This window comes from Hyaena hyaena, unplaced genomic scaffold, assembly GCF_003009895.1.
Source record: "Hyaena hyaena isolate Hyena2069 unplaced genomic scaffold, ASM300989v1 scaffold_787, whole genome shotgun sequence".
Lineage (NCBI taxonomy): Eukaryota > Metazoa > Chordata > Mammalia > Carnivora > Hyaenidae > Hyaena > Hyaena hyaena.
The window spans coordinates 429,519-445,825 of record NW_024081417.1 but is presented as its reverse complement, the minus strand read 5'-3'; the positions used below and the strand labels follow the sequence as shown (position 1 = coordinate 445,825).

General features: G+C 46.4%; 1 protein-coding gene across 4 annotated transcripts in view; it reads right to left on the bottom strand.

Moving 5' to 3' along the window:
- The window catches only part of LOC120221571 (zinc finger protein 543-like), a 45,850-nt gene that overhangs the window by 16,857 nt on the left and 12,686 nt on the right, over positions 1 to 16,307 (bottom strand). For 2 of the 4 annotated variants that reach the window (XM_039219043.1, XM_039219046.1), the window contains exon 1: positions 899 to 1,244. The exons of 1 other annotated variant lie outside the window; for it this stretch is intronic. In XM_039219043.1, coding sequence (XP_039074974.1) covers positions 899 to 928 — 30 coding nt within the window. In that variant the 5' untranslated portion in view covers positions 929 to 1,244. Of the gene's footprint in view, positions 1 to 715; positions 757 to 898; positions 1,245 to 16,307 lie in introns of those variants that run through there. One more of the 4 variants, XM_039219045.1, reaches the window with a different exon arrangement.

Genomic DNA, 16,307 nt, shown 5'->3' with positions numbered 1-16,307 from the left:
AGATCCTCTGTCCCTCCTCCCCTGCTCGCACTCACTGTCTCAAACATAAATAAAACATTAAAAAAAAAAAAGGGGGGGGGGGGGGGGTAGTGAATTTGGGCAGATAACTGACCTCTCTGAGCCTCAAGTTGTTCTAGTGCAAAACAGCAGTAATAACAGAACTTAACTCAGCAGAGGTGAGGATGAAAAGGCGTGAAACGTTAGGCCTGCCCGTCAGCCCACAGCAAAACCTAAGGCAGGCCAGCGATCACGGTTCCTCTGCCACTGTCTTCTCTTTGCTCCCACAACATCCCTGACAAATTCAACCAGGGACGCTTACTGAATTTTGCCAGGTTCCCTACAGAAAAATGCCAGCTGATGGGCTAGCAGGGAAGGGGTCACTTCAGCCTGAACTGCTGGGAAAGTTCTGTCCAAATGCCTGACATCTGAGCAGAGGCCAGAAGGATGTGAGAGGAAGCTCCCCCGCCCCCTCCGGCCGCCGCGAATTACAGGGGCAGAATCGCGGGCGGGGGGCAGGGCAAGGACAAAGGCTGGAGATGAAAGAGAACTCAGCACGGTGAGGCTGGCGGGTCGGGAGAACAGCGCCCCAGGGCGGAAGGCAAGGTCCCAGGAGGTCGGCGGGAGGTCTAGGTGGGCACCTGCAGGTCCCGGCGCGGGCGGGATCTGTGAGTGACGGATGGAAGGAAGCACCGCCTTTCACCCTCCAGGCACTGACCGAACACCGGTCGGAGCTCGAGCACTGGCGCGGGACTACGGGTAATAAAGTGACAAGCCAGCGCCGCGTGCTGTACACAAACGACAAGGAGAAAAGGGAAGCGAACAGCTTCCTGGCATCCGGCTGCCCAGGAGTCCTCTCCGCAGCAGAGAGGAGGCAATGCCCACCGCGTCGTCCACTCACCCGCGCAGGGGCCATCCACGCCGCCGCCATCGCGGGACCCTGTGCACAGAGCGGGGACGGGGGACGGGGGAGTGGGGGGGCGGGGAGTCGGCGGCCGAGGGGCCCCAGAGCGGGGCGACCTTGGCTGACGGTCCACTCCCGGCCTCAGTCTCCCCGCAGTGAAACGCACTCGAGGCCCAGGGCGTCGCAGTCAGGGCTGCAGGGACCCCGGCCGGAGACTCCAGCGGCGCTCACGTGACAATCCGTTACGGAGGATGAGGGGCGGGTGTCAGGCTCGTACAAGTACGTGGAGATAGGGCCTAGGCTCCTCACCGCCTTCTCTGCTCGCGCCTCATAAAGGCGCCCGGCACACGGACGCTCTTGGGGAAGACCTGCCCGGCACAGGCGGATGACGTAAGCTTCCAAGGGACCGGAAGTCCCGCCCCTGGCGGCGCGAGCCGCAGGAAATATCTCTGTTCTGGGCTGTCATTGGCCCAGCGCGCGCAGACACGCGGTGCACAGTCTTCTGGGTAATGTGGTTTTGTCCCTAAAACCAGCAGCGGCGGGGTAGCTTCCGGAGCCTGTTTCCTTCAGTGGAAGAATGCGCGAGACCGAGTTAGGCCTCAGACCTGCACCTTCACAGTGGGGCCTATTGTGCCGGATTCACGAGTCCCCTGAGACCCCCAAGGAGCCGACACCGATGCAAGTACAAAAGGGTCTTTATTACAAGCTGGAGCAGGGGCTCACCCGCCTACCGATGTAGTGGCAGCAAGGTGAAGTGAAGAACAATAGCGAGCAGGGTTTTTAAGGGGTAAGTGATGGGGGTGTTACAGTACTTTTAGCATCATCACATAAGCACCAATTACAATTGTACAGCACCCATGGTAACAGCTTTGACCATTCAGTATCTGTGAGGTGTTCGTTACTTTTGGTGGGACCCAATCGCAACTTTTGAGAATCCTTTGAAAATGACCAATTATGAGGTGAGTTCAAAGGGCCCACGCTGGGTTCAGGCAAGCGGTGAGAAATTGGCTTGTTTGTATAAAATAACTGCAGTTCCCAGCCTTGACTCAGACCATAGGAATGTTTTTTTGCTTAGCTGATCTGAGGGCGGTCCGAGGATGGCTTTAGCCTTGAACAATCTGAGTCTTTTCCGGGAACTGGGGCTACGTGCAGCCCGAGGTTGCTCTTAATGGAGGACTTAATTTTAGGCTCTTCAGGCCAGGGGCGGGCACGACACGGTCCATCACATGCCCGGGAAAATCGAGGCTCCGGAGGCGGGGACGTCCTCCAGGGTCGGGGCACGTGTCACGTTGGGGAACCAGGCCCTCAGTTAGGCTCGTGACTTCTTCGTGCGCCTCACCTCCTCGCAATCCTCCTCGAGGGGAGCCGCACACCTGAGCGGTAAGAAGAGCAAGAGCCAGACGCAGACGACGGAAGCCCGCCCTCCTACGTGACACATGCGCACCGCCTGGCCCCTCGCCGTATCTGGTCCAGCTCCAGCTGCACGTGGTGCTGGGCCTTGATGCTCGCTGGTGAGAGAGGCTGGGGGGGGTTGGGCTGAGGACTCGAGCACTGGCACTTTGACCCCTGTCTGAACGCTGGCCCAGGGGTTGTGCGTGGATCTGCAAATTCGGGAGCTGTTTGGGAACACGGTTCTCTCCAGTCTTAAGAAAAGCCTGAGAATAGATGGAGTAAGGATCGGGCAGGAGCGAAACCTGAACCAACCCGGCATTAAGTAGGTGCAGACAAGATACCAACAGTCATGTTAGGAATCCCAACAATCCTTTGAGAATATATTACAAAAATCCTTGCAAGTCATCGTTGGTTATTTGTGGGGGTTCTTCTCATGACAAGGTGAGAAAATAAAACACAGCTTCCAATGTACATACAGTTATAAAAATGGAAACAGGGTGTGCATTTGACCCTGCTGTTCTTTCACAACTACTACACATCACCAAGGAGTAGACTTCCACATTCTTTTCCCCCCATGCATATAAAAGGGAATCATACACACAGATTTTTTTTCTTTTTAAGTGTTTGTTTATTTTTGAGAGAGAGAGAGAGACAGAGCAAGCAGGGGAGGAGAAAGAGAGAGAATCCCAAACACTCTCCTTGCTGTTAGCAGAGAGCCCAGTGCAAGGCTTGAACTCACTGAGAGATCATGACCTGAGCCAAAATCGAGTCAGAGAGGTAACTGACTGAACTACCCAGGCACCCCAACACACATATTTCTTATAAGTACTTCTTTTTATTTGTTTTTTAAGGAAACAAGAATAGTGCTCTTACATAGATGAATACAGGGAGATAAGAGAAACCTTCCTACAGAATTCTAAGTAATACATAGAGAGTCTATTTCGGGTGGTGGAGCTTGATTCCCTTGAATTTCAGGTGGCTGGACTTAGTGACTAAACAGGGAAAGAGGAAAAGGGTAACTTGACAGCAGAGGAAATGGGTAGACACTACCCTTACCGAGTGATCAAGGTTAGCAGCATTAGTAATGTCCTGTTGACACCATGTCCCACATAGTACAAATCAACAGAACTGTTCACTACTGTGATGTCCTTCCCCAAACCCACCATTTTACTGACAAAAAAATCGAATAAGTGCAAATTGAGGAATACTGTATATAGTACTCAATGAATACTCATCAAAAGTGCTTGGATCATGAAAAACAAGAGTAACAAAGCAATGATCAGAGATGAGAGAAGACTAAAGAGGTAAGATGATTAAGTGCAACTTGATGTCCTGGAATGGGATCTTGCAACACAAGGACATTATTGGGGGAAAAGATTGGAAAAATGCCAATAGTTGGTAAACAATGTAATATCAATGTCAATTTCCTAACATTGACAAATGTACCATATATCTGTATAATACATGAGGTGAAGCTGGGTGGAAGTTATATATAGTGTGAAATACATATTTGCCACTTTGCAGAAATCTAAAATTGTTTAAAAATAAAAATTTAAACTAAAAAAGAGCAAGGAGGGACTTCTAGCTTGACAACATGAGTAGTTACGTGGACTTATTCCCTAGTGAAACTGGTGAAAAAAAAATTTAAGACAAGTAAGCAAAAAACAAAACAAACAAGATTTAAGAGTCTGGAAATGGATGTACAACAATAGGGTTATACAACAAATGAAGAACATGTATTCAAGATGATCTATAATACTGTAAAAACAGTGAGAGTCTGCAGTATTTGAACTGAGACATTCATTCTTCAACCTTCTCAGTTCAGGGAGATGGAGAATCCACTACACAGTGGTGCAGATGAGAGTGCAGGACCCCTCCCTGCCAGCTCCCAGTTGGAGAGTTACCTTCCCAGGAGGGCCAGGACGTCAGCATTTCTCATCTTGCCCCCAGCTACTTGTTGCCAAGGTGAAGTTCCTGCCCAGTACGGTTCCAGAGGTCTCTGCCAAGCTGCCACTTCTGGGCTGAAGGCTCCACCTTGGGCACCATGCTTCTGAGAGGACTGGTACACTATCATTTGTGTCCCAACTGAAAGGAAGGATTTCCGCACTCTGAGAGGGCAACTGAAAAGACTTGAGGCTATTTCCCACCCACCCCACTGTTCCTTCAGCTCCCCAAATGGGGGTGTCAGAGAGAAGTGGGTCATTGTCCCCACTCCCAGTTCAAGAGCGCTGGCTCAGTAATTATGCTCAGGGAAAGCAGAGAACCTGGGAAGAGAAATTTGGGAGTAGCTGGCCTGGGGAAGAACAAATATCCAACACTGCAGGAATCCAAGAAGCTTGAATACTTTTGGTTCAGGCTGTGGAGCAATTTGCCCTAGAACTTTGCTGGAAGCAGTTCTGGAACTTTGTCCTCGAACCCCATGAATGCTCTCTGCAGCTCTCTGTCAGGGGAAAAACTCACCACCTCCCAGATTCTCTCTGGCCATGAATGTGTTACATGTCATGCCCCTGGACTTCTGCCATCTGCTTCGTGTTTGTCCCCTGTCACTTTAGGGGGAATCGTCCTCTGACAGGTGTCCGCTCCAGTCAGCTCTTCGTCCCATTCCTTGTAGAATCTCTCGGGTCCTCTTGAAACCAGGAGGACAAACATTTTTTATTTTTTTTCAACGATTATTTATTTTTGAGAGAGAGCGTGGGTGCAAGAGGGACAGAGAAGAGGGAGACACAGAATCCAAAGCAGGCTCCAGGCTCTGAGCTGCTGGCAGAGCCAGACGTGGGGGCTTGAACTCACAGACCGCAAGATCCTGACCTGAGCCGAAGTTGGACGCTTAACTGACTGAGCCACCCAGGCGCCCCGGAAGCACAAACGTATCTTAATCCCAAACAATAACTCTTACCCCGAAACTATAGTTCCCTGCGAGTCACGGGCTAGTCCCTGGGAGCAGAGACCGGGAACGAGTAGCCAACAACCAGCAGCCCTAACAATGGTGCCAAGGGACCAGGAGCATTTAGTAGCCTAATGGTAAAGTCCACTCAACATTCGCTCTGCAGGTACTTTCCGAAGAAGCTGAGGAAAGACGCTTTGCAAAATGCTGTGAAGGATATAGTGTTGACTCACACCTGGATTGTAGACTCGTGGTCCAGGGTGATGAGACTTGGTTCATGTCACCCATTACCTCCTCATAGAGGTTTCCCCATAGCTCTCAATTTTGAAGTAGTTCTCCACCCCAATGTCACTCTTCTCTCTTTTGTCACGCATAACGATTTGAAAATTTACAGACATATATTTGATCAATATTGAGTGTCCATTTTTTGGACAGGGACTGCCCTACACAATGAGAACATATGTGTACCAAAAAAGAATGCATTCCTCTTCTAACAACCAGCAGTTTAAAAACACGAACAATGAAAAGCCTGAACAATATAGGTCGGAAGGAGGGAGTGCTGTGGAAATAGGAAAATGTAGAGCAGGTGAGAAATCGTGGGAGGGTAGAATGAAAGCAGTTTTGCAGCACTATGCAACATGGTTGGGAAAAGTCTAATGAGACATTTATTACCTGAGCACAGACTTTGAGGAGGGAAGGAGTCACAGGGTGGCCATCTGAGGGAACAGTGTGGCACACAGAGAACACCTAGGACAAAGAAACTTAAGGGGGAGAGCACTGGGAGCCCGCAGGGGGGCAAGAATGGGGCCAGAGCTGCATCTGCAGGGGTTTGAGTGATAATGAGAGGAGGCAGAGAGAAATGGGGATGCCGTGGTGCCTCGGACCACCCAGGCGGTTGGAAAAGAATTCCTGTACCCACGAACTGGTTGATCTGGTGCGGTAGCACACACAGACCTGAAAATGCTTACCATGAAGGAAGTTTATTCTTACAGATCTGTAGACTCAGAATGCAGGGCACATGACTCAGGGCCTCTTGGTCAGGATGGGTCAGGAGGCAGCAGTGGAGGACAAAGTATGGCTCCGGGCTTTAGTATGTTGCACAAAGGCAAGGCAAGGCAGGGCAGGGGACACAGCGTAGGATTGGCTAGTTTGAATACTACAGGCAGGCTTTAGGCGGGAGGGCTGTCCCGATTCCTCTGGTTCCAGCACTGGGATGGACACAGAATATTGTCTCTTTCAGTGAAAGAGCCAGAGGAGGTGGTGGTTCCCCTTAGGGTCTTTGGATTCTCTAAAATTTGCATATGAAAGGCAAGTCCAGATAAGTAGTTTGCTACTTCTGAGAACTGCTTATCCTGGGAGGAGACCAACTCCCTACAGTGAGCAAGGCCCCAGATTCAGAGCATCAAGGATACACACAAAAAATACAGACAAGCAAATCCCCGCTGTGAAATGGATAGCTTCGGCAGGGTTTTAAGTAGAGTGTTGATGTCACCTGATTCATGTTTCAAAAAGATTACTCTGGGTGCTGCATGGAGGTGGCCTATGGAAGGGGCAGGAGAGGGGAAAAGTCTGTTAGAAAGTTCTCATGGCATCCCCCCGTGGGTGAGGATGATGACATAAGGTACTGACAGGTTGTTTATCACAAACGGTTGATCAGAAGGGACAAGTAATCAAATTAGTACAAAAGTATGACATGAATGTAACAGTTTCACAGTATGGATTATTTTAATCTTCTCATACCCCACTCTGCCTTCTTCAAACGGTAAGCACATTTCTTTTTTTTTTTTTTATTTTTTTTTATTTTTGAGAGAGAGAGAGACAGCGTGAACAGGGGAGGGTCAGAGAGAGAGGGACACAGAATCCGAAACAGGCTCCAGGCTCCGAGCTGTCAGGAGCCCCTACGCAGGGCTCAAAACCACGAACCATGAGATCATGACCTGAGCTGAAGTCGGACGCTGAATTGACTGAGCCACCCAGGCGCCCCGGTAAGCACATTTCTGATGACACTACCGTGTATCTGTCACAGAAATACTTTACTACATAGAGATGCTCATGCCAATAGCACACTTTTGCCATCACAGAGCCTAAGCCAAGGGCCAGCATGGCAGACTGAGCAGAAATGTGTTAATTGAACAGGCTCTGGCTGCTCAAATGCTATCATCCCAAAGGACTGGCCCCTGACCAGCTCGGACAAGACAACCTGAGTCCTGAACACCTGGGCCAGGAAGTGATTTTACGCCTGGATCTGCAGGCCCCACTTGCTTCTTCAGTTAGACCAGATGATTGATGCTAACGGTGTGACTCACGGGGAATGGTGGCTTTTGTATGCCCGAGGCTCTGAGTCACACTGTATCTCTGCCTTCTGTGCCCCCCGCCCCTAGTACCCATGGTTGATCATGGAGTTACTGCGTGCCTCAGTAAGAAACCCGGACAGGGGTGCCTGGGTGGCTCAGTCAGTTAAATGTCTGACTTCAGCTCAGGTCATCATCTCGTGGGCTCTGTGCTGACGGCCAGCTCAGAGCCTGGAGCCTGTTTCAGATTCTGTGTTTCCCTCTCTCTCTGACACTCCCCTGCTCACGCTCTCTCGCTCTCTCTCTCTCAGAAATAAATAAAACATTTAAAAAAAGAAAAGGAAAAAAAGAAACCCCGACATTAAAGCTTCGGTGAGCTTCCCTCTTTGGCGATACCCAAACATACTGTCACACCTTTGCCCAAAGAATGAAGCCCGTGTGACTGCGCTGGGACAGGACACCTGGAAGCTGGCCCTCAGTCTCCTTGAGCCTGTGACCTTGGCCTGTGTCCTGCGCTGCCACGGGCAGTAACTATTACAGCTGCTCTGAGTGAGGCAAATCCTCCTAGCAAACCATCAAGCCTGAAGCTGGCTTTGGGGAGCAGAGAAAAGCATTATGTACACATGCCATGATCTAGAAGCATGTTCCGGTAAAGGCTCGCTGAGGAAATGCTATCTGAGATGAGGGGTGAGGCGTAAGCGTGCACCGACTGGGCAAAGTCAGGAGGCAAGAGCCCATGGCAGGCGGGGAAGTGGCCACAGCAGGTGGGGGAAGTGCAGGGAACCAGGAAGTGACAGGCGAGACCAGCGATGTGCAAGAGGTGGGAAATGAGGCACGTCCCACACCAGGTAAGGCCCCGTGGATGGGCCACGTGAAGGATTCGGTGTTTATCCCAGGAGTGAAGGGAAGTCCTGAAGCGTGTTAGGGGGAGGGGGCGGGGCGGGGCGAGTCGTCCGTGACCAAGTCAGAGCCATATGTCATATCTCTGGCGTCCGCGTGGAGAGCGGACCGCAGAGGATCCAGGTGGACCCGGCTAGGAAGGCAGGAGCCGAGGTGTCAGGGGACATCTGTGTGGAGCAGGGGGGAGGCAGGGGATTGCAGAGCAGCGAGCTCTCCGGAGGGAAAACTTCACAACGCAGACACATGCCTGACACACGGACCCCAGCCACAGAAGCAGAATAAACAGGGACTCTGAAACGAGTCATCCAGTGCAGAGAGCAAGGCAGGAAGTGGAAGCAGGCAGAGGACCAGAGGGCCCATGCTCTCGACTGCGCTCCACCAAGCCAGAGCGACTTGCCCGTTTACACTTCAGCACGGACCCTTCAGTTGTGAGCAGGCCGATTACAGGTCGTCAGCCCTCAAAACTCGAGGGTGACATCGCTGAGGGCTCCAGAGGCACCCCCGCGCCCCACAGCTGAGGCGGCAAAGGCCGTCGCTGAGAAGAGAGGGAGCCGCACGCACTCCCCGAGGCCAGGTTCCCACAGCTGTCCTGCCTCATGTCTGTGGTGAGCCCTCCCGGCTGGAGCGCGACGGTCCCACGCCCTCCCAGTCACACGGACAGACCCGTCACCCTGACGAAGGCTGCAACACCAATCTTTAATCTCAAGTTATGCACATTTAATGATGCAGAAGTATGACCACATAGTTGATTTTCTCCTTTTGGAGCCAAAGGCTACAAGTTTCAACAGCAGAAACAAAGAATAAATGTGAAATCACTGACATATGTTCAATGGAAATACATAGCATTAATCTAGCCATTATACCTTTGTTGAAATCAAGTCAAAAGAGGGAATATTCGCAAGTCAAATCACCTGAAGCCTTGTCTATAGAGACAAGAGCCTTTATCACCAGTCTCTGTACTTCGTCATCACTAAATTAAACCCTACTTTGTGAGAATATCCACTGTGACTTAATGGATTGTTAAGTTACAATCATTTATATGTATATAAGCCTTCACTTCAGAGCTAGGACTTCTTCATTGCAGCCGATCGTGTCTAACGCTTGTAAAAGACATTTGAATTTTCTCAATGTTTTAGTACCGTTCACATCACTGTTAAGAAGCAAGAGTTAAGAGAGCAGGCCTGAGACTGCTATCCTTTGAGCTTCAAAGTTTGCTCTTGGCCAGAGCTTGGGACCTTGTATTTCAGGTGGTTTCCCATAATTCGTAGAAATGACAAATGGCTCAGTGTGCCTGTTGTTGGTGTAAACAATGTGGCTTATGCTGGCAACCTGCAATCCTTCTGGAGGTCTAGAAGTTTGGCTATATTTTAGAGAAAGAGTGTGCAATAAAAACCCTAGGCATGGAGTTTCTAACGTGCTACCGTATGACATTTCACAGATGCTGTCATAACTCACTGATGGAATTCAGCACTTGGAACTCCTGAAGAACTTCAGTCCTTTTCCCTTGGCTGAGTATCCTTTTGCTGTAATAAATCATAGCCGCTGAGTATATGCCAAGTCCTTTGAGTCTTCCTAGTAAATCATTACACCCCGGGTAGTCTGGCGGACTTTCAACACCACCATTCATTATGACTTTTCAAGTCTTAGAGATCTGACCACAGAAGCCCATGGGTTTCTCTCTGAGGTCAACATATGCTCTACAGTGTGCCAACTATATACACAGCCTTGTGTAAACACTGCGTGAGGGACCCAAACATGGTAACAAAGGTACACTACTCTGTGTGATCATTCACTACGACACACATACATGAAGTGTCTACTGAGGAAACTAAGTTAAAGACAAGAGAATGAGACACTGGCTGGACGCGAGGATGATGAAAGAAAAATAGCTGCAAGGTATCCAGCTCAGGCAACAGGACAGAACATGGTGGGATTCAAAGAGATATTTCTCAGCACCTCAGACAAGAAGTGCAAAACCAAATGTCTCCTGCAGCCGTCTGCTACCTCCCTGCCACCTCAAATCCAGAGATTTTCTGTCATTTCCTATGTTACAACAGATTATGCAGCCGTTAAAGAGTAAGTTTGGTTTATCTCACTCAACCTGAAGGGAGGGCCAAGGTGTATAGTGAAACGAGAAAAGGGGATTTTGAACATAATTTGATCCATTTAGTAAAAATGATGACCAGGAAAACAAAGACTTATCCTATAAGGAGGAACATAGAAAGGATACAGACATGGACCCTGCAGGCCCCCTAACTGGCCTCAAATCCCTAATCTCATACTTCTTAGCTGAATGTGTAACTGTGGGTAAATTCCTTAGCCTTTCTGCTCCTCAGTTTTCTCATCTGTAACATGGGGATAACCTCACCTACCACAGACCTGCTGCAAAGGCTAAGAGTCGCTGTGTGTAAAACATTGAAAACAATGACTGATACACAGGAATACACTGTGTTTGCTTGCCATCAGCATCATTATGGGTGCATCCTCGTGGTGACGGTCAGTCCACATGACACACGCACACAGGCTCTGTACATATGAATACTGACAAGGTGTGGAACGATGACCAGAGAGGAACAATCAACCTGGAGACGAGGATTTGGGGGCACTCTGTAGATCACTGGGAGTAAAATGCCTCGGGGGCAGGGAGAAGAACTCACTCAGGGACCACCTCACAAGTGAGTAAGCAATGGCGACACACGGATCCTGAGAAGCACAACTGTTTAATAGATGGAAGAAGACGCAGAGCCTCTGAAGGAGAAGGGCAGGAAGTCACAGAAACCAGGAAAGTACCTTTGAGTCAAAGAGGTGGGCAGCAGCAGCAGGCCCAGTAACAGACTGTGTGTTCAAGGGTGGGGGGAGGGAAGCGTGGAGGGCAAGAGGGAACTCTGTGAGACTTGCTTCGGTCAGGGGACAGCGGTGGAGGCCACCGTTTAAGTGCTCAGTGGAGTGAAGGGGGGCGTGAGGGGGTAAGGCCAGACAGTGGACAGAACAGTTACACAGGGTGTGTCTGGGAGAGAGGAGAGAAGCACGGCGCTCTCCAGGCATGCGGGGCAGCAAGTGTCGGGGGGTGAGACTGGAGACCTGACCACAGGTGAGAGGATAGAAGGGGATCAAGAGGGAGAAGTTAAAGACCAAGTGGTGAGGGTTTAAATACAAACAGGTCCTAGACAAGCTGGGGACGGGGGGTGGGGGGGGTGGGGGGGGGTGTCTGTCCAACCACGAAGAGGAAGAGTGATCCCTGGGGAGGAGGGACCTCTTTCCCCTTTGAGGCTATGCAGGTATTTCCTGCTTTTCAAGTTTGCTTACACCACTTTGATTTTACAAAAGACCTACACTAGTGACCTGTTTTCACGAACTGAAAGAAATCCAAGACGGATTTTCACTTTTACCAGAAAAGTTGGAAAAGCATTCATCTTGTAGAGGCAGCACACATCCCAGGAACTAAGCCATCTCAGCACTGAGCCACCAGAGCTTTGAACTGTCTCTGTGAGCATTTGGGCTTTATCTCAATTTATTTTGTGCATCTGTGACCAATATGTCCTAAGGTACCAGAAAAGCTTAAGAGGGGGGCGCCTGGGTGGCTCTGTCGGCTGAGCGTCCGACTTGAGCTCAGGTCATGATCTCACAGTTCGTGGGTTCGAGCCCCGTGTTGGGCTCTGTGCTGACAGCTAGCTCAGAGCCTGGAGCCTGCTTCGGATTCTGAGTCTCTCTCTCTCTCTCTCTCTGACTCTCCCCTGCTCACTCTGTCTCTCTCAGAAATAAATTTTTAAAAAAACATTAAAAAAAAAAAAAAGCCTAAGATTAGGCTTGGGGTCTGGGAATGCTAAAACTTTTTTCCATATAAATTACTAGTAATTGCTTCTTTTCATTATGCAGATCACTCACTCTCCATTTCAATGTCTGTTCTTATAAATATTTATGGAAACCAACACAGAAGGCTGTAGGCCTTCCTTTCCTCCATACAATTCAGGATTTCTATTCCAATATCAAGATAAACCACCAGAAAATATGACTTTGGATTACACAATTTGGCCTATTTTCTCAGAGTCCTTTTTTGGTGCTACAAACTAGGCAGAGAAATAGAAGATGTATAAAAGAAACAAACAGAAATTAAACAATTGAAAAATTCAAAAACCAAAATGAAAATTCACTGGGTTAGCTCAATAGTACATTAGATATGAGAGAGGAGAGATCCAGTGAGCTCAAGGAAATCAATGGACATTCATCAATCTAAGCAACAAGGAGAAAATAGACTGGGGTGAGGGGGTGGGAGTCTGAGGACCCTCTGGGGAAAGAACAAAAGATCTACCACTGGTGTTATTGGGAGTCCTGAGGAGAAAGTGTGTAGCTGAAAAATATTTAAAGAATTAATATCTAAAAATCTTGCAAATGGGCAAAGGGCATACATACACCATCAGATTCAGAGCTAAGCAAACAGCAAAAAGAATAAACCCCTCAAAATTTCATGCCAGGTTGTATCATAATCAAACTTCTGAACTCTATATACAATAAAAAACCACTCTGAAAACAGCTTGACAGAAAGATGCATTGCAGACAGAACAATGGGTCAAAATGGCAGACTTCTCATCTGAAACCAAGAACAGAAGGAAATGACATGTTTTTCAAGTAATAAAAGAACTCCTGACCCCAAATACTATATAGCCCACAAAAATATCCTACTAGAGTGAAGGAGACTTGAGACATTTATAGAAAAAAAAAAAAAACATTTTTCATTAGAATACCTAATTACAGATGACCCCTGACTTACACTGGTTTTATGATTTTTTAACCTTATGATATTGGGAAAGTAATACACATCTAGCAGAAACTGTACTTCCAAATCTTCATTTTGACTTTTTTTCTTTAACAATATGCAGTACAATAATCTCTTTTGACGCTGGGAGCAGCCACATCTCCCAGTCAGCCCTGCAATCACAAGGGTAAACTACTGAAACTCTACATTGTACTGTTGCTGGAGTTTTGGGACATTGTATTTTTGCATCCATCTCATCACGTCTACAAAACACCCATCTGTGTCTCCTGCTTCTGTTGAGAAGGTTAATTACTCTTGAGATGAAACTCAAGGTAAATGCCTAGCATGAAGGTGCCAAGCAATTGTATGCATTAGGACCTTCTCAATCAACAGTCAGCCACATTAATGGTCAGTATTGGTTAAATCTACTGTCATCATGAAGAAAAGAGATGGGCCAACTGGTAACATGGAGAAATCACTTGTCATGTGGACAGAAGACCAAATACAGAAGTGCACACTGCTTCGCCCACTGCCAATCCAGGCTAAGGCAAGAAGTCTTTTCAATCCACTAAAAGAGCATGCTGATGATCCAATGCATGCAAATGTCCACAGAAAGTCGTATGCTTGAAGACTCCAATGCTTCAAGAGTCACCGTAATTTTCATGTGAAGGTCAGCAGTGAGGCAGCAAGTGCCAATACTGATGGTGCTGAAGCTTTTAGGAAAGAGCTGCATAGGATAATCGTGGATAAGAAATACTTGCCAGAACAAATATTAGAGGTCAGTAAAACAAGCTTGTTCTGGAAATGTATGCTGGGGCATACATGCATTAGTCAAGAGCCCAAGACAGTGCCAGAATTCAAGGCACTGAAAGGTCATGTAATGCTACTTGTGGGTATTAATGTTGCAGATTTCAAATTAAAGCCTTTCCACTCTACCACTCTACTCTACCACCTAGAGTATGCAAGAATGTGAGCAAGTATGTGCTTCCCATTTATCATCGCCATAACAAGAAAACCTGGATCACATTAGCACTGTTTAAAGACTGGTTTTTGAACTGCTTTACTACATAGCAACAGACTATTGTAGGCAAGACAACACCCCACCCATTCAAGATTCTTTCGGAGTTTCGGAGTCTGTGACTCCTTCTCTCTCTGACTCTCTCCTGCTCACGCTGTCTCTCTCTCTCTCTCTCTCTCTCTCCTAGAAATAAAATTTAAAAAAAAAATTAAAAAAAAAAAAAGAAAGTTTACAGCAAACAAACTGATAGAGGTAACTGCCACTATCAGCAGTGAGTAGGGATGTTAGAAGAAATAGATATCAGTTACAAGACATTAACAAGAGCTGACAGGCAGATACAGGACACTGTTGCTTGCTATAGAGAAACATATAGTGAAAAGAAGAAACAAAGTGCATAATCAAAACTTGGTGTCTTCCTAAGGAACACTATACTGGTTGAATCATCAACAAGCATGATGCCCTGGTGCCTTCTACCAGCTACTTTCCTTCCGAAGATAGAGAAATCGATGATCTCGTCTCTGTAGCATCCCCATTATCCAGCAATTAATTTTAGTTCCGTGTTTCAAACATTCTTTAGGCCTAGTGTGCTTTCAGCTATGTTTATGTTAACGGTAAATACTCATACAATCATTGTTTTGTTTTTCACTTTCAGTATAGTATTCAATAAATTACGCAAGATAGTCAACACGTTACTATCAAATAGGTTTTTTGTGAAATGATTTTTCCCAGCTGTGGGCCAACGTAAGCATTCTGAGTATGTTTAACGTAGGCTGGGCTAAACTGTGATGCTCAGTGGGTTGGATGTACTAAATGCATTTTTGACCTTGATATTTTCAACTTACGGTGGGTTTATCGACATGTAACTCCATCATAAGTCCAGGAAGATCTATACAGAAGTTTGCAAAAAAGGAAATGTTAACAGGAAAAACAAAACTTGAGATTTCAAGAAGAAAGAACAATGGAATGGATAAAAGTAGAGGTAAACACATTACACTTCTCATAGGTTGTATAAAAATTGTTTGATAGTTGAAGCAAAAAAGAACATCATCCAATATGATGCTCAGTGTATGAAGAGGAAATACTTCTGTAAAAGGACCCAATGAAAATAAGGTTTCTACACATCAAAGTGCTAAGATGTTGATACTGTAGGCTGTAATAAAATTATGTATGTATGAAATAATACCTAAAATAACCAGTAAAATACGAAGACATATACTCAAAATCATCACAGATATATCTAACAGAATTCTAAAAGTTAAAGTAACTCACAGGAAGGCAAAGCAAGAAACAAAAACAAAACAAAACCCAAAACAACAGAGGAAAAATAAACAGGGAACCAAGAAAAACCAAATCATAAACTAGCCGACTTATGCCCTAACATTTCAACAATTACTTTAAATTTAAATGGTCTAAATACAGCAATTTAAAAAAGAAATAAGAAAGTAAGTAAAAAGAAAGCATGACCTGAATATGTGCTATTCACAGAGGCTCACTTCAGATGTGATATAGACAAGTTTGAAAATTAAATTATGGAAAAATATAAACCAAAAAATGCAAAATATTAACCAAAAAATGCAATAGTGACTGTATTAATATCAGATAACGTATACTCAAAAAAAAAAAAAGTTACAGGGGCAAAAAGAGACATTACATAATGATAAAAGGATCAATACACCAAGATGATTTAGCAATCCTAAATGTGGATGCACCTACAACAGACCTTTCAATACTCAAAGCAAAAACTGATAGAACTTAAAAGGGAAAAGACAATTCCAAAATTATAATGCAGGACTTCAACATCCCTCTCTCAGCTCTTGATAGAAATACTAAACAGAAAATCAGCAGGGACTAGGAAATCTGATTAACATCATCAACCAACAACATCATGTGGACATTTATAGAAACACCACCCAACGACAGTAGAATACACATTCTTTTCAAGCAACCTTATAGGAACATTCACCAAGATAGACCATATCTTGGATCTTAAAGCAAACCTCAGCAAATTTAAACAGCCAGATCAAATATAAAACAAACCAGACGTCATTAACAAAAAGAGCATAAAATACTTCAAACGCTAGAAAATTAAACAATATACTTCTAAGTTATTTACGGGTTAAAGAAGTCTTGACTGAAGAAATTATTAGAACCAAATGAAATGTAATTAA